The sequence below is a fragment of the Toxorhynchites rutilus genome, chromosome 1 (genome assembly GCF_029784135.1).
Source record: "Toxorhynchites rutilus septentrionalis strain SRP chromosome 1, ASM2978413v1, whole genome shotgun sequence".
NCBI classification, from domain to species: domain Eukaryota; kingdom Metazoa; phylum Arthropoda; class Insecta; order Diptera; family Culicidae; genus Toxorhynchites; species Toxorhynchites rutilus.
In genome coordinates, this window is record NC_073744.1 from 27599172 (window position 1) to 27624531 (window position 25360).

Consider the following 25360-nt stretch of genomic DNA (forward strand, 5'->3'; position numbering starts at 1 on the left):
CACAACAGCGGAGCGGCAGTTGGTGAACTTCCAGCGTAAGTACCATTCATTTAGCACCATCAAAATAAAACGAGTGTGAGGGAGGAAGCAAACAGGAAAAAAAAGATCACCGGTGATGAAATCCTGCCTGACGAAAAAAAAAACTAACGAACGAATGAACGAACCAAAATCGACGACATTTTTATCTTCCATTTTCCGCAAGCAGTTTCCTCTAGAAGCGAAAAATTTCATTCCACTTTTTATGCGCACCATCCGAAACACCATCTCACAGCATCGTCCCCTCATCCAACTCACCCCATTTTCCAACCAAAGCATGTTGCACACACTCACACGTACACATACACATCACAACCCAGCCGGAAACCCTCAGGCAGCTCGTAGAACTCGAGAATGCGAAAATGAGCCAGCTTTTTTTTTGTGTATTCTTGTGTGTATGCGCTCGGTTCCAAAAGCATAAATTTAATTATGCCCCATTGTCTGTTCTCAGGTGCTATTTTTCTCCAGCTGTTCTTTTGCTCCTTAATAATGTGGGGAGCATGCATGTTGCTTCTTTTCTACGCTTCGCAGGTTGTACATACGAGTAGAAAAAAAATAAGCTCACACATTTGTCTTACCTTTAATACCTTAGGTGTGTTATTATATTCAGGTGAAATGTATAGCCCAACGGACGGTATGTTATTGTTTTGCTATGCTGTGGTTCCAAATGCGATGCTGGAACAATATTTTCCCTGGGGTTTGAGGAAACAGTAGATTTTGCAATGTTGTTGCAATGCGTTTCACCTAAGGTAATGAGACACCTTATTGCAGTTACAATCATTTGAAACTGCAATAAGATGTTTCATTGCCTGAGATGAGATTTTAGGAATTCTCAAAGAAGTCCTCAATCAACTCCACGTTTAACAACAAAAAGGATTCATCTATTCAATGCCAAAAATAAATAAATCTTTCGCTAAACGTCTTGATGCCAGACGTACCGCCTGCAGTTTCTTGTCGACATTATCCTGATAGCCATCCATATCATATACTGAAGTTGTCGTTCTTGAGCAACACACAGTGCAGATATGTCGACGATTCCAAGTCCCCCTTCTTTGAGTGACACTCTCTCCAGTGCCGATTGAGGATGGTGCATTCCGGCCTCTTAGAATGTTTCCCTCATCCTCCTCTCAAGATCTTTTGCTCCACTTGACTACTCCAAAACTAAAGGTTAGCAGGAGGAAAGTCCTTAGGACACAGTTCTCTCGACTCAAGAACATGTCTCGCAGCTCCGTCTTGATGTCGAAGTAACGAATCCCGGTGAGCTGTCGGAATACAAGGTATTTATAGGATTCGCCAAGAACCATGTCTCCTATCAACTCGCCGTCATAGACCTCGTAACCTCCAGATTCGGTGAGTTGTCCTTTCAGCAGATGGACACAGCGGCACTTGTCGAGGCCGAACTCCATGCAGATGTCCCTGCTTATGTCTTCGACAACCCGGATAGCTGGGCGACCTAAATGCACGCCATCGTTACTGGAACTGCTCTAGAGCCAACAAAGCTGGAACGGTACTGTTTCAGGAAGCAGCCAATCGAAACTTTTTCATTCATTTTCCGGATTCATTCACTTTCTGTCCCTACGGTCGTGAGCGCCCTTCGACGTTGGACTTGGTTCTGTCGAATAACCAGCTAGATATGACGAAACCAGTCACGCTAAACGAGCTATCATCGGATCATCTCCCAGTAGCGTTCAATATTAGCTTAGCAGCTCAAACCGAAGAGTCAATACCAAAATTTCGCTGCTATGCACGTACTGACTGGTCCCGTTTTCAGCAGGAGGTAAACCTGAAGATAGACCTGCTGAACCCGAACCTCGCCACTCTGAAGAACGACACCGATATTGACGGTGCAATTGAACTCCTGACGACTGCTATATTGGAGGCAGAAGCTGTGTCAGTTCCGGAAGAGCAGCAACGCATCTATCAGACAACGACGATTCCCGACCATACTCGACGGTTGATTGCTCTACGCAACAAGCGCCGACGGCAGTGGTACAGAAGAAGAGACCTTATCTACCAGGACATAGTGTCAGCTTTAAACAATAGAAACAGTAGAATGCGATGAAGCCCGTTTCAACAAGTTTAAGGAAACACTGCAAACAATGGAAGGTGATCGCGATATGCTTTGGAAGATTACCAAGGCCATGCGCAAATCTTCTAAATATAGCCCTCCTTTACGACACGGTGAAACGATAGTAGCATCCTCACCCGAGAAAGCAAAATTACTGGCAACCAGTTTAGCTCAGGCACACAGAAATCAAATGACGGATGATGCTGATACTGTTGCAGTGGTAAACGACTCGATTAGCCGCATAGAGCAGGCCAACCTTACCGATGCACGTTCTTGGCTTATTCGCCCGAAGGAAGTTGTCGGGACTATCAAAAAGCTAAGATCCAAGAAGTCACCTGGACAGGACCTCATCCGTAACTGTGTGTTGAAGAAACTACCTCGAAAGGCTCACGTGTTCCTTGCCAAAATCTTTTCTGTGTGTATTCGATTAGGATACTTCCCTTCCTGGTGGAAGCATGCGGTTGTCATTGCTATCCCAAAGCCAAACAAAGATCCAACAAATCCATCGAACTACAGGCCAATAAGCTTATTGCCTACGCTCAGCAAACTACTCGAGCGGATAATCCGAGCGGAATCAAAACCGTGCCCTTCGGAGTTCCACAAGGGGCTGTTCTTAGCCCCACAACATCTTCACAGCCGACCTTGTGATGATTGATGATGTTCAGTATTTTCTGTTCGCCGACGACACCGGCTTCACCGGCTGGGTCTGAGCACTGGTAGTTGTCACCAAACTGCAAGCGGCTCAAAATGCTATTGAAGACTACCAAAAGCGATGGAAAATCAAAATTAACGCTAATAAATCTCAAGCAATATTCTTCACCCGGAATTGAAGCCCACTGAACCTGCCCCTCAGTCAGATCACCGCATGTGGGCAACAAGTTCCAAGGTCGGATAACGTGAAGTATCTAGATCTAACCTTGGATCGGAAGTTGAATTTTGCTACCCATATAAAGGACACCCTGAGCAAATGCGACAAGCTCACAAGAACCCTTTATCCGCTCATAAAAAGGTGCTCGCGTCTCGACAAACGCTCAAAGTACTGCTGTACAAAACGGTGTTCAAACCTTCAATGACGTATGGATTTCCTGCTTGGCATGACTTTGCTGCTTCGCACAGGACGAAGCTACAAGTGAAGTAAAACCGGCTCCTAAAAACTATTTCGAATTTGGACCCATTCCATTCAACCGAGGACGTCCACAAGATTGCAGATATGGAAGAGATCGACGAATGGTCTCAGCGAATACTCCCTAAATTCTGGACTGGATGCACTACCTCAACAAACCCATTGTTGCAGCTCTTGGCGCCGTAAAACTATGATATTAGGATAACAAATTTTATTTTTCCTCATACTATCCCCTAACCTTTTCGCAATAATCGAAGGTTTTTTGTAAATTTTCCTTCAAATTATAAACAGCTAATCCAAAAGTCCAACTCAGTGCTATTAGAGTTATAAGGTTGTTGAAAGGTATTCCATATCTCAACTGATGTACTTTAAACACTTTGTATCGCTGAATCGAGAAATATAAAATGAATTGAATTGAATTGAACCCGTATAGCCACACCTAGACGTGAATCAGCGTAGACCTTGAGATCGTCAATGTAAAAGGTATGGGCCACTTCTTCGTGGGCGCCGTCGTCATCCATTTTTTTTATAGCCATGACCGTTCCTCTTGAGTGTCCTACTGAGGGGATTCAGTGCCAGACAAAATCATAACGGGCAGAAAGAGCCGCAGAAAGGTAACCTCACAAGTGGCGAATTCAGGAAGATTGTGTAGGTCATGCAGTACCTTGTTGTGGCAGCTATCCTCTGGTATGCGACGGTCGGCTGCTTGTGCCAGGAGTCTGAAAACCATCGGGGTCCGGTGCTGCCCAGTTCCTCTGGTACCGTGAGGCTTCGCGGACATCGTTCTCTCCGACGATGATAGCTGTCATCTCTCCAATTTCACCACAACTCTCCTCCTCCTGTCTTAACCACAATTGCCCGTCGCGATGTTGTACTGGGGTCTCCCAAATACCAGCCCAAAAGTTCGTCACATCGCTAATCTCTGGCAAACCGTCACCGTATTTGGACTTATCGTCGCTAATGTGGTCATAGAACGCTTTCTCGTTATCTCAGAACGTCCGATAGAGTAATGTTTCAGCCGTTTTGCTTCTGCCTCTTTTGTACGCCATCAACCTTCCAATTGCGGTGCGGTGCGGTCCTTTGCCAGCGACAGCTTGTCGAGACCGAGATCCATGCAGATGTCCCTTCTTATATCTTCGACATCCCGGATAGCTACCCCTAGATGTTGAAGTGAATCAGTGTACACCTTGAGATCGTCCATGTATAAGGTATGGGTCATTTCTTCGTGGCGATTATAGCCATGATCGTGCGTCATACTTCGTGGCGATTATAGCCTTGAGCGTCATACTGAGGTGCTTCAGTGCCAGACATAACCAAAGAGTCGCCTTGGAATATCCCTCTCTTTATCTGAAGCGTTTTAGACTGCAACACACTTTTCCCATCACTGAAGTGTACACCCAAACTAGCGTTGGCAGAAAACTCGGCTGCCTCTTTTGTATGCCATTAACCTTTCAATTGCGATGCGGTGCGGTTCTTTGCCATGGAGGCTTACGCCTTTGACGGAGATGTTGGAGCAGTCCGCCTCTTGGTCTTATATGGTATACTAAACTTTTAGCGGTCGCCATACCAGCACAGTATAACCTATCAGTTGCAGCTCCTCCATGTTCTCAGTATCAACCAAGTGCAGCGTAAGAACGTGCTCGTTCATGAGCTTTAATGCACTCGTCAGTCTGTGGGAATGCTGCCACATCGGGATTCAGGGGCGCGTCGCGAAACTGTGAAATCACCTCGTCGTATTTGTAGACCAGATCACATGCTGAGCTGAGGGTCTTCCGACTCAGGGAGTTGTTGTACTGTGGCCTCCATTGATGCTGATTCGCGAATGCCACTCTGAATTTTTAACGTTATATAATTTGTGCACCACACCCTAATACCAAACGGGAACTAGGCTCTACTGTAGGCACGTATCTGCTTGCTCGTGTTGTTTACGCTTGACCAAGGGATTGTCGGGCAATATCGCAGGTGCTAAGGATGGCCGAATTCTGGATGCGACAATTTCCTTCTCCATTTTCAATACCTTACCAGAATACCTGTAGCGTTTTCGGGACAGTTTTCGTTCCCGAGAGAACAACCATTACATCGGGACGGTTATGACGGATCGAGAGGTCGGTTAGAGCAGTACGATCCCATTCATACAGTCATTTTCCAGGACAAATTCAGGCTGGTATCTGTAGCTCTGTACGATGTCTTCTACTGGAACACATTGGAGTGCAAGTTATTAATGGACTATTCGGGCCACATTGTAGGGCTGCGTTGGCTAAAATGGGGCTGCTTCCCATAGTGTGTTCTGTGTTCTCTCCTTGTTTACATCCGGCACACGCCTTCAACGTCTTGATGTTCGGCGTGCTGCCTGCAGATTGCAGTCGAGTTGATATCCACTCCGCTTGCGACAAACGCAGAGTGCTGTAGCCTCTCTCAGCGACGTAAACAATCCCCGTTCTCTGCGTATTATTATTTATTTGTAATAATGTTACATCGCTTGAAGAGATAGGATCTGATTCACAACATTGGTCCAGCCTTGGCGACTTCCTGGATGCTGGGTTCGCCGTAGGGTTGTGCCAGTTCGTGGTTCATTCTCCTTCTCCATACTCCGTTTTCCTGTGCACCCCCGTATATTGCTCTGAGTACTCGGCGTTCGAAGGCACCAAGTACTTGTGAGTTCTCTTCGAACATCTGCCATGCTTCGTGCCCATAGAGAACAACCGATCGAATTAGGAAAGTGTACACGGTACACTTCGTACGGGGTCGGTGTTTGTTGGATCTTCAAGATTTGCGGAGCCAATGGTAGGCACGACTTCCATTGACTATGCGTGTTCGAATTTCACGGCTGTTGTCGTTGTCAGTTGTTATCAACGAGCCAAGGTAGACAAATTCCTCTACCACCTCGAGCTCGTCGCCATCGATCACACCACTACTACCAAGAAGAATTCTGTTGCGATCGGACTCTCCTGCTGCCGATTAATCCTGCTCCGTATTTCAGTCAGGTATACAAGTCCGCTACCGTCGCATGTGTTCTTCCGATTATGTCCACGTCGTCGGCGAAGCAGATAAATTGACTAGACTTGTTGGAAATCGTGCCCGCTTGTTGAATCCCGCCCCCCGCATCACACCTTCCAGCGCCACTTTGCAGAGCGGACAGGTGAGTCCATCGCCTTGTCGGAGTCTCCTGTGAACACCGCACACCGTCCATCGTTGTCGGAATCAATCTTGTCAGCTTTCGCAAAAAGTCGTTTACGTAGGGACCTGCTCTCGCGGCACGTTTGTAGGATCTGCCGCAGAATAAAAAACTGGTCCGTCGTCGAGCACCCGGCAATGAATCCGGCCTGATAACTTCTCACAAATTTGTTTACTACTGGCGATAGACAGCGAAAGAGGATCTGAGATAGAATCTTGTAGGCACCATTCAGGATCGTCATTGCACGGTAGTTCCCACAATCCAGCTTGTCACCTTTTTTATAGATGAGGCAGATTACTCCGTCCTTCCACTCCTCCGGTAGCTGTTCTGTGTCCCAGTTCCTGACTATCAACCGGTGCATACACTCTACAAGTTTTACCGGACCTCTCTTGAAGAACTCCGCTGTTATGCACCGGTGTAGTCCTCATCAACGCCGTCTAGGTCTCCTGTCTGCGTTCGTTCGTCAAGATGCCTCCTTCCTTGTTCCTGCACATTTCGGCCCGCGGCACAGAGCCTTTGTGCGTGGCGTTTAGTTTCGTGAAGAACTGCCACGATTCTCGAGAACGACAAAGCAGCTCCATCTCCTCGCACTCTTTCTTTTCCAGGTGGCGCTTTTCTCTCGAAAGAGATGTGTTTGCTGTCTTCGCTTCAGTCGGAATGGTTCCACGTTTTGTCGAGTTGCTCGTTGCAGCATGGCTGCGCGTGCTGCAGTCTTCTCGTTCAGAAGCGCGTCGACGTTCGGCCCCTGCAGTCGTCGATGTACCGTGGTGAGCGCTGGTGTCTTATGTTATTGACGACTGACAGTTTAGAACGCAGTTTGACCATCACCAGATAGTGGTCTGAATCGATGTTAGCGCCACGATAGGTTCTAACGACAATGATATCCGAGAAGAGCCGTCCGTCAATCAAAACGTGGTCAATTTATGTTTCTGTTTACTGAGGTGATCTCCAGGTGTGACGATATTGGAGACTATGCTGGAAGAAGGTCTAAGATAAGTGTTAGGCCGTTTTCGTTGGTTCGCGGATGGGAGCTGAACCTACCAATTACCGGTCTGAACTCCTCCTCTTGGCCGACAAATCACCGATGACGATTTTTATGACGTGTTTTGGACAGCGATTGTTTTCACGCTCTAGCTACGCGTAGTATTCTTTTTTATCGTCATCGGTGCTAGCTAGATGGGGGCTGTGGACGTTGACAATGCTGATGTAGAAGAAGCGGCCTCGCATCCGCAGTCTGCACATTGTTTCGTTGACCGGCCACCAGCCGATTCTGCATCTCCCCCATCACGATGAAAGCTGTACCCAGCTTGTGTGTGTTACCGGAGTTCTGGTAGATGGTATAACCACCTTGAAACGATCGCATCATCGAACCTTTCCAGCACACCTCCTGCAACGCTACGGTGTTGAAATTGCGGACTCTCAATATTCCCGAAGGAATTCGGATACTCGCAAGAAAGTTGAGAACCTTGCAGTTCCATATTCCGAGTTTCCTATCCCTAGTCCGTGTTCTTTGCGTGGGTCTAGTCCGAATGTCCTGTCTCGAATTTCTTTGTAAATTTTCCTGTGCGTTTCATTTTTGCGGATAGCTTGCAGGGCCTGCACCAATCCCCTGTCTCGCCGGAGGACCATCGTGCACAGCTCTATTTAGGGTTCCCTACTGGCACGAGGACAATGATCAGCCGTCCCTGCCATGGGAAAACAAACACTGTTTCGAGCCGCACCTCCATCGTGAACAGACGCTCGAATAGGCCCCCTTCCCTGTCAGCATACGACCAAGATCCTACCGTGGTTGATTACCCGATCCTCACTATGGTTACTCGTACCCCAGCCGGCACCGCGTGGAAGTAGGGATAGGAGTTACTGGTTTACGGATTACGGGTTTCTCAACTCGTATCACTCTCAAATTTGGAATGTAAACAACACAAAAGTGACAAATTGAGATGGCATTTTATAATTTTACGCTACGTGCCAGGTTTATCGTGTAGAAGTCAAATAAAAAAGTCTATTTTTTTATCGAGCAATTAGATAGAAAATTTATCAAACAAATACATTAAATATAACCACCACAGTATCCGATGACACATAGTTCTCCTAATATTGAAAAAAACACAAAGGCGGTACGGTGAAAATTTATCAAATGATTCTTGAATAAATCAGCATAAAAGCCACCCTCTGAACCTACCCATCGTTCGCAAAACTATGGCAAGAGCCCAGCTGGAACCAGCCGATAGCATTCAATTTGTTGATGAAAGACTTTATCACTGTCTTTGACTTGGACTCCCTCTTTTTAAAATTTTCTCTTCCATACTTCATTCTGCACTCAACACGAGCAGAGGCTTCGTTCCCCTGCTTTTGTATTTACTCTTGCCTTTCAATTTTGCTCGGCTATCAATTTTAACATCCAGTGCCTCGACCTTCGACTATCGTCAGCAGCGATGATTATGGTACCCTCGGCCCCCACGGGTGCACCAACGCGCTGGAGATTCTGTTTCTCCTAATTGTGACAATCTCCAACGGCACAGTGAACACCGAATCCGCTGGCAAGGTAATGAGTCCGGAGGGAAATACCCGGGGTCTAAGAACGAGAAAATGAAATTTCTGGAAAATGGTGCGAATTCGTTCATAAGCTTGGGAATTACCGGGACCTGGCGGCGGGATAACGTATCTCAGAATTTAACGATGGGTTTTTTTTCTCTCTTGACTGTGGGATTGGGATTATGTTATGTTTCGACAACTGTAACCGACATGCTATTTTTGGTTCCCCCCTCTTCTTCTCTAATTTAATTCTGTATCCTCGTATCCTCTGTAAATAAATCCCATCTCAACGCCAGTGCTTGTGCCCTGCTAAAAAGCTTGTTTATTGGCGCTGTACAGAATAAAACCAGTAAAAAAAACTTATTCTCGCTTTCGACCACAGCTCGTCCTTCCGGTGGTGGCTCTTCGCTTTATGGCTGCAATCGCAATAAAACAGTGGCGCAAAACAGTAAATCTCATCCACGAGACCGAGCGGCTGTAATCATTAATCATGTCGGTGCGCGGCGTTTCATCAATTTCCCTTCCGCGGACTTGCGAGGGCGCCATACAGCGAAGACTACCCTATTCCATACACTCTGAAAAGCAAATACACAACAACAACAACAAATCTTTTATTCTATAATATGCTTTTCGCTTAACTTGGCTTTATCTATTGCATGCTGCTACTACATCTAAATAAATCTAAACTAAGCGCATCCCAGGAATGCATCTAAAACCATTCTCCATCTATGTCAGAGTTAAAAATGAATCTATCGATTTTCTGTCACTAATTTACAGCGTAACTTTTCCTCTTAATCTCAAACCGCATCTCTCAGGTGTTGACCCCAGTTTAGCAAGTGCAAGAAAATAAATAAATTACCGTTCAACCCGTTTCCGCTAATACGCTCTCTATCCGCCTCCCGCCATCAGGTGCGTCCACGAGTACATGGACGTGTACGCCGAAGTTCAGTCATCCGACCCGGCCGAGCTGATTAATTCGCCCTTCGGCGGACGCTACTGTGGACCTATACCGCCACGTCGTCGTATTTCATTATATCGTGCTATTGCATTGTCATTTTATACGGATAAAAACTCGACATCACCGGATATATTCGAGGGTCGATATGCCTTTATAAATGAATGTAAGTTCTCGCCCGCTGGCCAGCTACCCAGCCAGCCTGTGGCCATATGTCATATAACCTATTTTTTCCATTTTCTCTCTCTTTTTTTCCTCCCGACAGCTGAATATGAGATTGGTCAGCCAGTGATTGGGTCGCCATGTTCCTATGTAATTAATTTTGCTCAGAAACGTACGGGTGCTATTATATCACCAACTTATCCAGGTGCCTATCCAAAAGATATGTCGTGCACATATCAGTTCATTGGAAAACCGAACCAGCGAGTGCGAGTTGAGTTCCGCGACTTTGACCTCTTCTTCGGTGGACCGCAGTGAGTATTGCTTTGGCTTTCGCCGAAATATTGGTCCTCTTTTTTATTTTGTTTATATGTTCGATTGATTGATGGATTAGCTTGAGGATGCGAAGAGAGAAGAGGTAGCGTTGGTTATTGTTGTATTATATCGTATTACTTTTTTTTCTGGCACGTGTGGCATGTCCTATTGTTCGTTTCACAATGAATGATGGGTCTTTATTGGGAAAATGAACGAAGCCATGCAAAGAATGTATAAGATTGATGTCCTGACTAGCCGGAATTTGCTGTACCAGTGTCCTGGCACATAAAAGTTTCAATAAATGATATTGATAGGTTAAACAAGAAAAACTTCGGACACGAAAATCATGGTAAAGTAGAATTGCCCTTTCTTCCAATGTAGTGGATACACATTACCATGCTTTTCAACAAACATTGTTTCGGTCTTACTTTTTGCCAAAGCACATTGCTCGAACTTTTCCCCGAACACATTCCATCATCCTTTATACCTGCGCTTGAACTCCTTCACGTCGATTGCAGTTCCATTGATCAGTATTCCTATAATCGGCTTCCAGTTGCAGAATACACTCTGTCCTACTTCTATAAGACCACCCTGATCATGCTTTGTTGCAACACAAACAGTTATTCAACAGGATTCAAGTCTGGAGAGTGAACCGGCCAGTCCAAAAAATGAGGTCTTTGGACCTTAATACTTTGCTTAGTTTTCTTGCTGGTATGAATAGAAACATTGTTTTGCTGGAATGTGAATTTTTTGTGACGATATCCATGCAAAACGGTTGGAGAGAGGATTCCAAAACATGTATGTAATCTTTGAATGATTTGAAAGCTATCTTGAGCTTTCCGGTTGCACAGAATCCCGCAACAGAACCACGCACGAGCTTCCACCAAAATTCCTTGTTGAAAAATACGGTTCCGCCCTCCGTAAATCACGTCAGTACCTGTTGAATCCATTAGGACCATCCAAATTGAACTTTTTTTCGTCAGTGAAGATAACCTATACATTGAAGAACTTTTCGTTATGCCATATAACAAAATCACTGGAACACTGGAGACTGCAACATCCCAATTATGAGAATCTTTGTAATACTAACCTCGAGCCAACCGCGAGTAATCGGCTACATATTACTAACATAGTCGTAGGACAAAAATTGTCAAAATATTGAACTCCCGGCCCCGTCAGGCTAACGCCATATGTGCCTTATTAAAATATATATTTTGGGGGATATAACAAAATGTATTCTTTTGGTAATATTCTTTGTCATAACATACCATGCTCCACTGTCGGTTCATGTGAGCTTTGGAAAAACTCAGACGTCTTCCGATGTGAGATGGAGTAAGATTAGGACCTTCAACCGTTTAAGCCCTCTTTATGTGAGGAGTTATTACCAAAACTTGACGAATTGTCACCGAGAAACATTTAAATTCAAATATTGCTCTATTTGCAACTATTTCCCGCTTATCCCGGTCAGAGAGCGTGGAGCTCTCTCCTCCTTACCGTATCCTTGAGGGTGCGCCAAATAATTGAGCACTACTTGATGAGATCGTCCAATCCGACGAGCAATTCCTCTGATATCAACATTTTCTTGGTGAAATGCATCGATTTGACTTTCTTCTCTCTCAGTGAGCATTTTTCCCTTCTCTTCCAGATTTATTGATCAAAACAACTGAAACAATGTTATTGGTCTAACACAAACTTGATACTTGAAAAACACAAAAACGTTCGTTACGCTCAGCGCTTGCACATACACATATGAAAATCATGCAGTGTATGATAGTCACCAATACCTACACACTAGAATATAAACTGAAGCATTGTTTGTTTACAATGCCACAAGTCAGCAAGATCATCAGCTGGTCTTATACAGGGTCTTTCAAATCAAACGCTCAGGCAAAAAAAATCGAATAGCTCCTTATAAAAATTGTTTTTCGCTCCGTCGATGGTAACACTGCATTCCCCACTTCGGGACGATAATATTCGGCTACTCGTTCAGTCTAATCGGATTGTTTTTAGTGTCAAGATGTACAATTTACAAGAACGTGTATTTTTATGAAATCGTATTCCTCGAGTAATCGAAGCCTTAATGAAACTTTGTCCTCTTATGGACGAATTTCATGCCAACTCGTCTTAGGAGTTGGCAGCACCATCTCAGATAGCAATGAAACGTTGTGGGTGTAAAGACATGGGTCATTTAAGCAACTTTGCACACTTGAAAAAGAATTAGACCACTTTTTGAAAAAAGCCAATCTTGACTTTAAACAAAATTAGCATTAGTTGTAATTTTTTCAAAGAAAAACATGAAAAAGTTGTTTTTTTTTTCCTTTATTTATTTAATTAGGCTCAAGTGGATAAAGTGCCACAATCAAGCAATACATTTTAAAACTATTTGAATATATTATAACTACATAATCATTAACTTAAGTCTAATTAGCTAAAACTACAGTGCAACATAAAAAAAATATAATTTATTCCTTCGTTGCCTCGTCGGTTTTATCCTTGTCTGGAACAGCGCCTGTGGTGGGTCGTAACAACTACATCGCCAGTTGATGTAGCAACGGTATCCTTTGGTAGTGAATGCCTCCTTGTTATGTTAATAGCTCCTGAAATCATCTTATCTCAACGGGTACTAAGTTCTGCTTGGAAGGAAGGTAGAATGGACAGTGGGAGTAGGAGATGCGATTTAAATAATCACATTAACGCTTCTTAGGAAGACATATATGGGGAACATAAAATTAGGGTCGCGAGTTGCTAAGATATCGCGAACTGCATGCGTGAGTGTACTCCTTGAGCCTCTAAATCGGCAACCAGTTGCTCGATGTCATGATATCCTTCACCACAATTGCATAAATTGTTAGTAGCAAGATCTATGCGGAAGAGATGCGCATTTAGCGCGGAATGATTGGACATCAATCTGGACATAGTTCTAATAAAATTTCTGTCAAGATCTAACCCTTTAAACCAGGCCTTCGTTGAAACTTTGGGGATAATAGAGTATAGCCATCTCCCAAGCTCATCTCTGTTCCATTGGTTTTGCCAACTGGTGAGTGACTGCTGTCGGAAAATGACTATTTGTCTTTCAAAAACTGTGCCCTGCATACTACCCATCTTTGCGAGTGTATCCGCTTTCTCATTACCAGGAATAGAGCAATGGGAAGGAATCCAAATGAAAGTGATTCGAATACTTTTATCAACAAGAAAATTCAATGCATTCCTAATTTTGATAAGAAAATATGATGCTTTCGTCTGTTGTTTCAAGGATTGAATGGCTTGTATACTGCTAAGACTATCCGAGAAAATAAAATAGTGATCCGGTGGTAAGGACTCAATAGTCTTAATTGCATGATATATTGCAGCCAGCTCGGCAACATACACTTCAAGGTTCATTTAAGACACCAAAACCAGTGGATCCGTTGATTCTTGAACCATCAGTGAAAAACACTCTTGAAGAATTGATATGGTTATATTTTGAAGCGAAAATATTAGGGATTAACGATGATCGAAGATGATCTGAAATGTCTCGAGTTTCGTCCTTCAGAGAAAGATCGAAATCAACGGAATATCTGCAAAAGTTCGGAAAGCTAACATTATTGAAGATGTCTGCTGAAGGTTTTATTTCTTGAGAAATGTAATGAGAGTACAGATCCATGGATCTCGACCGTTGGTTCAATTCGAGAAGCTTCTTACAATTCTCAATTACTAATGGGTTCATGATTTCGCTTCGGATTAAGAAGCGAAAGGACAGGTCCCAAAACCGAACCTGCAATGGTAAAACACCTGACAGGACTTCAAGGCTCATGTTGTGTGTTGATTGCATGCATCCTAAGGCTAAACGCAAGCAACGATACTGTATCCTCTCCAGTTTAATGATGTGGGGTTTTAGCAGCAGAACGGAAGCAAAACGAACCATACTCCATAACTGACAGTATTGTAGTTTTGTACAGCCGTATTAGGTTTTCTGGATGAGCACCCCATCATGTTCCAGTAACTGTCCGGAGAAAATTTGTTCTCTGTTGACATTTTTCATTCAGATACGCAATATGTTTTCCCCGTATACATTTAGCATCAAATACCTAGCTTCACAGCCCATGTAGATAAATTATTAATAAGTTCTAGTACCTGATATGGATACAACACTATCATCTGTCAGTTGCCTCAAAGTACATCCACCTGCAAAATGATCATCTATATCATTAATATAGAAATTATACAGAAGAAGACTTAAGCAAGAACCTTGAGGGAGACCTATGTAGCTAGTCCTAGAAACGGCACAATTTCCATGAGAAAAGTGCATGTGCTTTTCGGATAACAGATTAAACAAAAAGTTGTTTAAAATTGGTGAAAATCCATGGTTTTGAAGTTTATCGGATAAAATTCTTATAGATACTGAGTCAAACGTCTCTTTAATGTCTATGAAAACAGAAACCATCTGTTTTTTATTACCAAAGGACGTCTGAATTTCGGAAGCAAGTAACGCGAGACAATCATTTGTCCCTTTGCCCTTGCGGAAACCGAACTGAGTATCTGATAAAAAGTTATTCTCTTCAACCCATTCGTCTAAACGTCGGAATATCATTTTTTCCAATAACTTACGGATGCAAGATAGCATGGCTATTGGTCTGTATGAGTTATGGTGGGAAGCTGGCTTATTCGATTTTTGAATGGCTATTACTCTCACTTGTCTCCACTCGATAGGGACAATATTTTGCTCAATAAACATAATAAATAACCTTAATAAACGATTCTTAACGACGTTTGGAAGGTTCTTCAAAAGATTAACTTTGATTCCATCGGAACCAGAAGCTGAATTATTGCACGAAAGAAGTGAGAATTCAGTCATAGAAAACAATGTCTCGTTATTACTATTGGGAGACGATGTATTACGAGATATGTCTTCTGCAGGGACAAAATCTGGACATACTTTTTTGGCAAAATCAAGAATCCATCGGTCGGAATACTCTTTGTTTTCGTTTGTATGGTTTTTGTTTCGCAAACACCTGGCTGTGTTCCATAGGGTACTCATAGATGTTTCCCTTGACAAACCATTGACATATCGTCGATAATGTCCTAAAACTAGCTTTATTTTCGTTTTCTGAAAATAAAAATTGGTTCGTTTTTGTAGAAGTTATTAAAAAATTTTGCGTGAGCGTTTAATCTGAAAGACTCTGTAGAAGTTGGACAGAGTGTATTCGATAAGTTATAATTCAGATGACTTTATAAGGAATGCTTACACCCAGAGATACCAACCATCCTGATTTTTCAGGATTTCCCTGACTTTTTGGCTGGTAACCTGATATCCTGACAACCACTAAATTTAGCCTGATTTTTCTGAAATGATCCTGATTTATCCTGATTTTTGAGTTTTTTACTTTATCACAATAAAAACTATCCGTTATAAATATACCGGGTATCCTTTCAAATTTTCCCTGGTTGGAAATGAGAACTGTCAGAATACATAGCATGGAACACAAACATAAAAAAGTTCAGAATAGAATAAATGATTGGTCTTTCTTTCCTTAATTATTTATTCCGAAGTAATCCACGTTATTGAAAGTACAATTTCGACATTTATTAAACTTTGAAGTTATCGTAAAAGAAAGATTCTCTATCAGATTGGCACGCTCGAATACAGTTTATTTTTTTCATATTTTGAAAGAAAATAATGATTTGGTGTTTATTGAATTTTAAAACACGTAGTGCATTTATTCCACCTGAAAATTCATTATGATTTTTGCTTCACTATGACAGAAAATGAAGCTCAATGTGGTCAGCGCCAATTAAATGAATGCACATTGAGGATAATTTTGCGAGACCTTTTTTTTTCTTTCACTCTAAAATCCAGTTCGTGCCGCCACTGATCCACCGTTGATGAGCAACTGGTGAAGCTTGGCCTCGTAAATCTTTACGATATGTTTTTTTTATTTAATATATATTTTTGGCGTCAGCCTAACGGGGCCGGGAGTTCAATATTTCGACAATGTTTGCTTACAACTATGTTAATAATATGTAACCGATTACTCGCGGTTGGCTCGAGTTTAGTATTACAAGTGTTCTCATAATTGGGATGTTGCAGTCTTCAATGCTCTGTACGTGTGCCAGACACGGGATACTTCCTATTAGGATGCAGCTGACCGTTAATCAGCAACGCCCCCTAGTCTGTACCCCATATCTAGCGTGGTGCGTCTTTTTCGACTCGAGGAATCCAGGATAGAATGATCACTAGTCGGCGCAATCATCAGCTCGTGTAGAGTTGTCATGTGCGGTACAATTTGATCGAAATACCTTCAATAAACTGCATTTCAATCTGCGACTCGCTTCAAAAACGCAACGAAAATGCCGTTTTGAAGAGTGACACTTGATGAAAATGGATAATTTACAATAATTTAGATCGACAAAAAAGATATACGCGAAATAAACAACCCTAAGCTAACCCAAAAGTCGGTCCTCAGCCGAAGAAAGTCATGCTCTATGTCTGGTGCGATTGGAAAAGTATTCTGTACAATATTTTTTCTACCAAGTAGCCAGTCGATTAATTCCTATACGTACTGCTAGAAACTGGACAAATTGAAGGTAGCGATCCAGAACAAACATCGTGAATTAGTCTATGTGATAGGCGTAATCTTCACATAAGGCTAACGCAAAACTTCATGTCTCGATTAATTACACAATAAAATATTTTGGAATCTGGCTGAGATGTCCTATCTCACCATCTAAATCAACCGGTTATTACAACCTCAGAGCACACAGGTTCAGGTCTCTGCAAAATTATTTTAAGGGCAAGAAGTTGGATTCTATTGGCAGTGTAAAAAATACCTTGGATAGTTGTCGACGAGAAAGCAAACATTATCTGGTAGGATATGTATGTCTGCCTATGAAAATTGTGCTTTTGTTCTCCAAAAAAATGATGCAAACATTCCGGATAACCCAATATGAGCTATCCTGATTTCTTCCTGATTTTCCATTTTCCCTGATTTTTGAATAAAAAGGTTGGCAACCCTGCTTACACCTATTATTTTTTCCATCACTGTATTTTCTAAACAAATAAGCACGCGTATAGTGATCCCCGATTTTTGAAATTAATCGTTCATCAGCTAATCGAATAGTTTTCAGCAGTTTGTTATTCTATACGATTAATCGCCCCAAATAATCGATTAATCGATTAATCGTCACACTGAGAGAAATAATTAGTTAGACTAATATTTCTCATTTGCTAGAAAGCCATATGGAATCAAAAAAGTGTTCATTCCGCCTGAAAATCAATTATTATCTTTTACGCTCCCCTAAAGTCGTAAACGAAGCTTAATTCGCGTTAACGCTATTGAGCATCGTTATGAACTTAGTTGAGCATCAAAGATAATAATTGATTTCCAGGATAAAACTGCAGCGGCCGTACTTTTTTTTCTCTCTGGGTTTGGATCGATTAATCGACGTAAATTATTCGTTCGCTTCGATTATTGGTTGTGCAGTATTCGTTCGATTAATAATCGTTTTCTGTAGGAAGTATTCGATTAATCGATTAATCGAACGATTATCGGGGATCACTACACGCGTAGTTCAAATCAAAAGTTTTGGTTAGGCCGGTCCTTCTAAACATATTCGACTACACCCATTCACTTAATGTTCTGAACATCAAAATTAGTGAATTTATTATTTCAGAGCCTGGGACAGGCTTTCCAAACTAGATTTTCCGATGAATTTACTTGCGCCAAACAAAATCTTCCATTTTCAATTACTCGAACAACAAACACGCTCGGTCACGACAGCTGTCATTTCCATAAACTGTGAGACAGGCCATAAATATTTAATACCGTCCTCCTACGAGCCAGAACGAGTCGAGCCAGCCACTGCCTGTCTGTTGCCATGTCCCGGGGCTTAGTGTAAGGGATAACAGACGCAAACACATCACACCCACTGCACCACTAAAAATCTCCCTCCCCACTCTCTCTCACACTCTCTGGATTCCGAATGATTGGATTGCTTCCCTGCCCCGAGTCCCCGAGTTCTTGTGAGTTGTTGTTTCTTTGCCGCCTTGATTAGAATGTCCGTGTGCGGACTCTGACATCCAACCCGACCAGGTGCTAGTACCGGAGGAAAACAAACTCGCCGCAATCGTGCACACAGCATCCCAAACATCAAGTGCGGTGCGGCATTGCTACTGATGAGAAGTCAGAACAACAACTTTATTAGGTACAGACACAGAGAGAGAGAGAGGGATCGAGAAGAGGACAGTCAATGAAGTCTTACAGTTACGACCCATCTGGGTCCAGAGTACAATATCGAAGAGGATATAACAGTTCCCAAGAGTTTTAATTGACTTTTTTGTTGGGTCTTCTCTGTGTGTTTGTACTTTCGATACGGGAGCAGTGGGCTGAAATTAAGCCGGCTGGGATTGCATTTACTGCTACATATTAAATTTGTTTGGTTTTTTTTTGTCCCGCTTTCAGCTGTCCATTCGATTACGTCCGCGTGTTCGACGGGCCGGACAACACGTCCGCCGTCATCGGGACGTACTGCGGCCAGCAGAGGAACCTGGTGCTGTACTCGAGCGAGCAGTATCTCTTCGTGCACTTCTCAACGCTGCAACGAACCGCCAACACGCAGAATCGAGGTTTTAAAGGAATTTTTGAATTTAGTGAAAGTTTTGTCAAGCTAGATTTTATTCGTGAGTATCTCAATGTCGCGATAGTTTTTCGTTCTGAATGATAATTGAAAAATTGTTAATAGGAGAAAACGACGGAATGCACATACGAGGCTCCGAATGTGATCAGAAAATCTTATCGAAAAAAGAATCGACCGGATTTGTATACTCGCCAAATTATCCTTTCCCGTATATACCAAAAGTAGTTTGTAGGTAAGCATCACAAGCGCTGGATGTGAAAATCCTCATGGAATCGAAATAACAAACCTATTTCCAGATATTTTGTTTACGGTATGCAAGATGCTCAAAACCTGGAACGAGTAAAGCTAGAGTTTTCGATTTTCGAAATTCCGAAAGGGGAGCATAAGGGCGAGTGAGTATACCGTGTATTGTCAATACACAAATAAAAATAAGTTTAACAAACTCGCTCCTTCCAGATCCAACTGCACGGATGGCTACCTGAAGGTATATCTGAAAGGGCAAGAAGTGGCGGACGCGTACGATAAGTTCGATCATGAGCTGTGCGGCAACGAGCTTCCACATGCGGTCATCAGCGACGGACCTCGGCTGGTGATGGTGTTCAGCTCCGGGGAGCTTCAGGGACGCGGTTTCAAGGCGAAGTACACATTCGAGACGGAGTACAAAATTCCTGGGACTGCCGCCCCGGACGGTACCTGTAGCTTCACGTATCGCAGCACGTCACGCAAGAAGGGCGAATTCAACAGCCCCCGGTATCCCTCGAATTACCCGTCGGAAACGAACTGCTCGTATGTGTTTTTGGCGACCCCGAATGAGCAGGTTACGATTGTTTTCGATCATTTTAAAGTGAAAGCGGACGGAGCGAATACAACCTACGGGGCGTACGGAGCTTCCGTTTGTTTCGAGGACTGGCTCGAGATGTACGTCCTGTACAGGGATGGTACGGATCGCTTTCTGGGACGATACTGCAGCCTAACGGCTCCCGGTCCGGTGGAGAGTCCCCGTGGGGCGGTTGGCATCCGCGTGGTGCTCCACACGGACCAAGAGAATGTTGCCAGTGGGTTCAAGGCGCGATACATTTTTGAAACTGCCAAATCGGTGTTCGGTGACTGTGGTGGAAACTACTCCGGCGAAGATTCCGGCATTGTGACCTCACCCAACTTCCCTGCCAATTATGATGCCCCTGGTAAAGGTCTGGCTTCACGTGCCTGCAACTGGTACATCACGGCGCGAGTCGGTTACAAAATACTCATCAACTTTGACTACTTCGGGATCGAAGGAGAGCCTGCAAGTAAGGACACACAATCGGTTATATCCGAAAACTCGCAATAAACACTTCTTTCCACCCCGACAGCTCGTGGTTGTGCAGCTGCCGTCCTGCGATTGTGGCTGTCGCCCGACACGGATATGCCACCCATCGAGATGTGCGGCGAAAAGCCAGCGATGGAGCACTGGCAGTACGTGACCCAGGGCCAAACCGCACGTATCAGTTTCACCAGTGCGGATAAGGCCATTGGTGCACAGGTAAGTTTCTCTACGCTTCTCACGATCTAATTTTTAATCGCTTCACATTTCCTCCCCACAGGGCTTCCGCATAATCTGGACCGAAGTGCAGGATTCTCCCGTCGGGCCCAGCTCCACCATTTCGCTGCTGTGCGAATCTACGTATCACTTCCAGTGTCTCGCGTCCGGCTACTGTATCTCCGAGCGGCTGCGCTGCGACGGCGTCAAAAACTGTGGCGCCCAGGATAATAGCGATGAAATGCACTGTGAGTCGTGAGTGAGTCGAACGGATTTCAGTTCATTTTTTTCGAAGTATAATTTACTTTTTATTTCAAGTATTTTATCAGTTAAGAATCGAATCTGTTTCTTCTTCTTTGAGAGAGAAAAAAAACCAAACCAACAATGTTGACTATACACTATGATTATACCTCGCAAACCGACCGCGGTCTCAGTTCGCAGGTCCCTACCTAGCATTTTCTGCCGGCCACTGAAGCTCTCTAAAATTTACAACCCCCAATCGAAGAAACCTTTTTCAATCTGCACACTTTTTTTCGACCGAAAACTGCCAACGGAGATTAAAGAAACAACTAGAAAAATACTTAAAATAAAAAAAAACAATCCCTGTTAGCTAGAGATAGTGTACATGAAAGCTAAATTCTAACCCTCAGTGCTAATTTGACCAATATTGTTTTTTTTTTTTTTGTTATGTTTGATTGCTCATTTTGCTCGGACTGAAAGTTAGTGATTGCATTTTGTGTATACGATCGACACAGAAACCAATGCAGTTAGAATGATTTTTTTTTGGTTGGCTTCCACTATACATTCTCTCACATTGACCCGTTTTTGCGTTGATAAAATCCTGCCGGAATTGATTGAAATCTGCCACCCTATGGTAACGGAACGAATCCGCATTTCGGAATGCGTGCACCTCTTACGCTTTGGCACGGTTTTGTTTTCGGTTTGTGTTTTCTCAGTTCTGTTTGTTTGTTCAATTTTCTTTATGTTTTTAAATCCCACGAGTTGTAAATTCGTTTGACAATGAAAAGTTTCTTCTCTCTATGTGTTGTTTTTTTTTCCAAATCTTTCTCATATATGCGTTGTCTTCCACTCATTGATTGATTTTCCATGATCATCGATAACATATTGTGTTTGTTCTGCTAGTAGAGGATTTTAAATTGATTGAAGTGGAACCTTTCTGAGCTTTGCCACAAATCACTCAACAAGCTTTGAGCACAGATGACACTACTGTTAAAAGAGCTGTTCGATTTTCCTTTGACTTCGGGACGGAAGATGAGATTTTGAATAAGATAGACTGACTGGAAAACTGAGACCTGTTGAGTGTTCCCCTGTTGATTTTTCTTGACAACTATTTATCTATATTCTGTTACACTAAAATCACACTTAGGATTAGTTAGGAATCAAAATTAGATGGCTAAATTTTTAAAGTTTCACGTTATGCTACAAAACAACATTCCACTAGCAGAACAAACAATCACAAATATTAAAATTGGTTGTCATTGTCACCCCTACCATTACCCAATTTGAATGATATGAGAATGAAGAACAAAATACTCATCCATGTTTCTCCCTTTTATCTTTTCTTGTTTTTCTCTATTTCTCTATCAAATCAATCCTCCCGTTTGAACTGTTTTTGACAACAAAATCTCCACTCTACGAATCAACTATAAACGTCTTCTCTACTGTCATCAACTCTATTACTGCTACTGATACTACTATACTTAATCACACCGTCACGACAACTACCGTCATAACCACACGACTCCACAATCAAGGTGAAGCCAGTTCCATTAGCCTTTCTACAACAATCTATTGCCTTCTCCTGGTGGCTATCTGCGGAATCCTATACAATCAAAATTTGGTAATGATTCTCGTCCACTGAGTATGTGGAGTCCCCACAGACACGATTCCGCACGAACACTCGCACTTGAATGTTCCGAACAACGGAGACCACCGCCAACTCACACACACACACCCACATACACAAATTGAAAACAATCAGTGCTCCCTAAGTCTTCTGATTAATCAATATAAGGAAAACAAGCTTTGTGTGTGTGTCTAGCGGACAGTACACCATCAATCCCGCTGTAGTAGTAGTAGTAGTACACAGTTTTCGTTTCGTTTTGAACACAGACAAGAATTCCGCTTTCGGTGAACACCTTGACTCTTATACTTGTCACTGAAAAAAAAAACAATCAAGTGAGTTATTTGCACTTCTTTCACTTAAACTATCGTGCTTTTTAGAAGCATTTTGTTCATGTACTGTTAGATTCCGTTAAAATGTGATTTGCGCTTGAGAAATACACTGACCACCCTCCACCCCGCACCATAGTCTCACAAACAGAGTACACTTGTTTGTAGTATGATACTGTTGTTAGCTTAGTGATTAGCTAGAGTTTCTCACTGCAACCTGTAGCGATATTTGGTTATGATCTGCGGAGTCCTCAAATACTTATTAACCTTTCTCACAAACAACAAAAACGCACCTACAACTCGTAATAGGGACCTTTTTGATACCCGAATTCCACAGTCTACTTTGCTCTCGCTTCATGTACTAAGCGTATAACGGGTAATTTCTTCAGTGATATAGTAAAAAAAACAAAAAAATATTTCAAGCAATTCAGTATTTTTTTATGAAAAACATAACGGTTGTTCTTCAGAATAAAGTCAGTGAATGGGGCCGTGCTCAGCCGTACGGCGAAACTCGGTGGAGATGCTCTCACAAGAGCGCTGGACGGCACTGATATACATCTTCTGGATCCTCGTGGACAGCCGCTTGGTGTCCGTGGCCCGCCAATTATTCTTGGACACCAGGGCACTGAGGGAGCCGAAAAAATCCTCGATCGAACGGCACTGGGGTAAGTTGGTTGGGTTCCGTTCCTCGGGTACGTACTTCCTGGCGTAATGGAAAGACGCCTTGTCCGGCCAGAAGACATACTTCCCATCAGAATGATGCTCCTCTAAGAACGCAACCAGAATCTTCTCCAGGCACTCCTCCTGGTACACCTTCTGGTTGATGGCAAGTCCGCTCGGCTTGTTAAACCAGGGCTTTGAAATTCCTTTGTCGGAGATTGCAATATACAGCATAACTTACTTCTCAAACTTATGCTTGTATTTGTACTTCTTCCCGGGGGGTGCGGACACCTTGTCATCAGTATAGCACCGACCGTTGCCGGGAATGTGGGACTTTGACAGCGGAAAATAACTCTCGTCGTCCAGCACGAACGACGTCCCGCGATAACTCTTCATCATCCACCGGCACTGAGATATCACGGTCGCTATCTGCTCGTTCATGTACGTCCATGAACTAGTCTTCTTCGGACAGAACTGATACCGTCCTTGTTATCGAAGAGCTTTTTCAGGGATTCCTTCTTCTTTTTCGTCATGATCGTCGCCGGACGGCCACTACCGGTCTTCCGCTCGACGTTCCGGGATGCCAGGATCCGATAAACAGTGCTCACCGGCACACTTTCGTCTCGAAAGTGGTCTTCTGTAAACTTTTTTCCTTGACTTTCACGCATTTCGAAGAATTGTATCAGGCGCTCGCGTTTCAAGTTATTAAACAACACCAAGTAAAAATGTTCATTCAAATTTTCACGATTTATAACTGCCTTCGGGACTGCCAATCTGATAGAGATTGTAATTTATCTTATAAACACCAATGTCGCCACAGATGTCGACACTGTACATTTGTCATCGCGGATTGATTACAAAAATTTTCTTTGACGAATTCAGTTGAACGAACCAGCGATGCCAGATTTGGAGATTAATCTGTTAACATGGTTTTTCAATTTGTAGCACATATTTTTGAAACCGAAACAGCTATAGTGAATTGAAAATGTGTATTTATGTCGAAATTCATATTCAAAGGATTCATTCATCTGTTATTAACCTTTAAACTAAAAGCATTTTAATCATAAAATACTTACATATGTTACTTAATATAGAAATTGATTATTGGAGCACAAACAAAACAAAAATTTATCAAAGTAATTTGTACATTAAAAAAATGTGGAAAAATTTTATCAATTAAAAGATATGTTTACAAAAGATGAAATATGTTCCATGATTCGATGAACTCTTTGCGATCGTATGTCTGCTCTCAGTCGCCACAGCAAGGAGCCGTACTAATATTATATTTTTCGCAATCATTTTTTAGTTTACATTTTTTTTTCGCGAATCTTAAGGTCTCGTAAACCTGTTCCCGAATCAATATGGAACTCTTCTGAATAGAAGATTACGGCACTCGATACAAAACAAAAGTTTATTAGCAAGGAAACATAAGAGAATAGTGACGATACTGGAATTCTCCTCCGCCATTTATCTATATATATACAGCCATTCCATGCCAAACCGATATAGTGGTTCTCAGATTTTCGTCGAAAGTGGTAGTTTTCTTCTTTATCGCAAATAATTAGACCTGTATTTTTTAATTTTTGTTAGGGTGACCATTTGTATTTTAGGGTGGTCCGAAAAATCCATTTTTTCACATTTTTTTTTTTCAAAAATTCATAACTTTTGAATTCAGATGTTCGACAATTGAAGCCAATTAGTTGACCTTTTTTGAAAAAATGCTACAGTTGCAAAAAAAATTAATTGTGTTTTCGTTATCATTGATTGTATTTGTTTTTTATAGTTTTCATGGTCTCGGGACCAAAGGCGCTATATTTTTTTTATATTTTTTTTCTGGAAAGCTGAGGATTTTTCACATAGCATATCTCGAAACCAGGGAGGCGTTTTTTTTCGTTTATGAGTCATGATTTTTCAAAGTTAACCGATGGTCCAAAACATAATTTTTTTCTTTTTTTTCCCGAAAATGACTTTTTTCAAAAATTCATTACTTTTGAACTACTGAACCGATT

General features: G+C 42.5%; 1 protein-coding gene across 14 annotated transcripts in view; it reads left to right on the top strand.

Moving 5' to 3' along the window:
- The window catches only part of LOC129777193 (cubilin), a 305807-nt gene that overhangs the window by 254431 nt on the left and 26016 nt on the right, over positions 1–25360 (top strand). For 8 of the 14 annotated variants that reach the window (XM_055783331.1, XM_055783338.1, XM_055783323.1 and 5 more), the window contains 9 exons: positions 9–35; positions 9847–10058; positions 10158–10365; positions 18805–19022; positions 19085–19211; positions 19276–19371; positions 19436–20268; positions 20332–20501; positions 20563–20746. In XM_055783331.1, the coding sequence (XP_055639306.1) occupies positions 9–35; positions 9847–10058; positions 10158–10365; positions 18805–19022; positions 19085–19211; positions 19276–19371; positions 19436–20268; positions 20332–20501; positions 20563–20746 (2075 nt within the window). Of the gene's footprint in view, positions 1–8; positions 36–9846; positions 10059–10157; positions 10366–18804; positions 19023–19084; positions 19212–19275; positions 19372–19435; positions 20269–20331; positions 20502–20562; positions 20758–22273; positions 22360–25360 lie in introns of those variants that run through there. The other 6 variants (XM_055783374.1, XM_055783365.1, XM_055783382.1 and 3 more) reach the window with 5 other exon arrangements.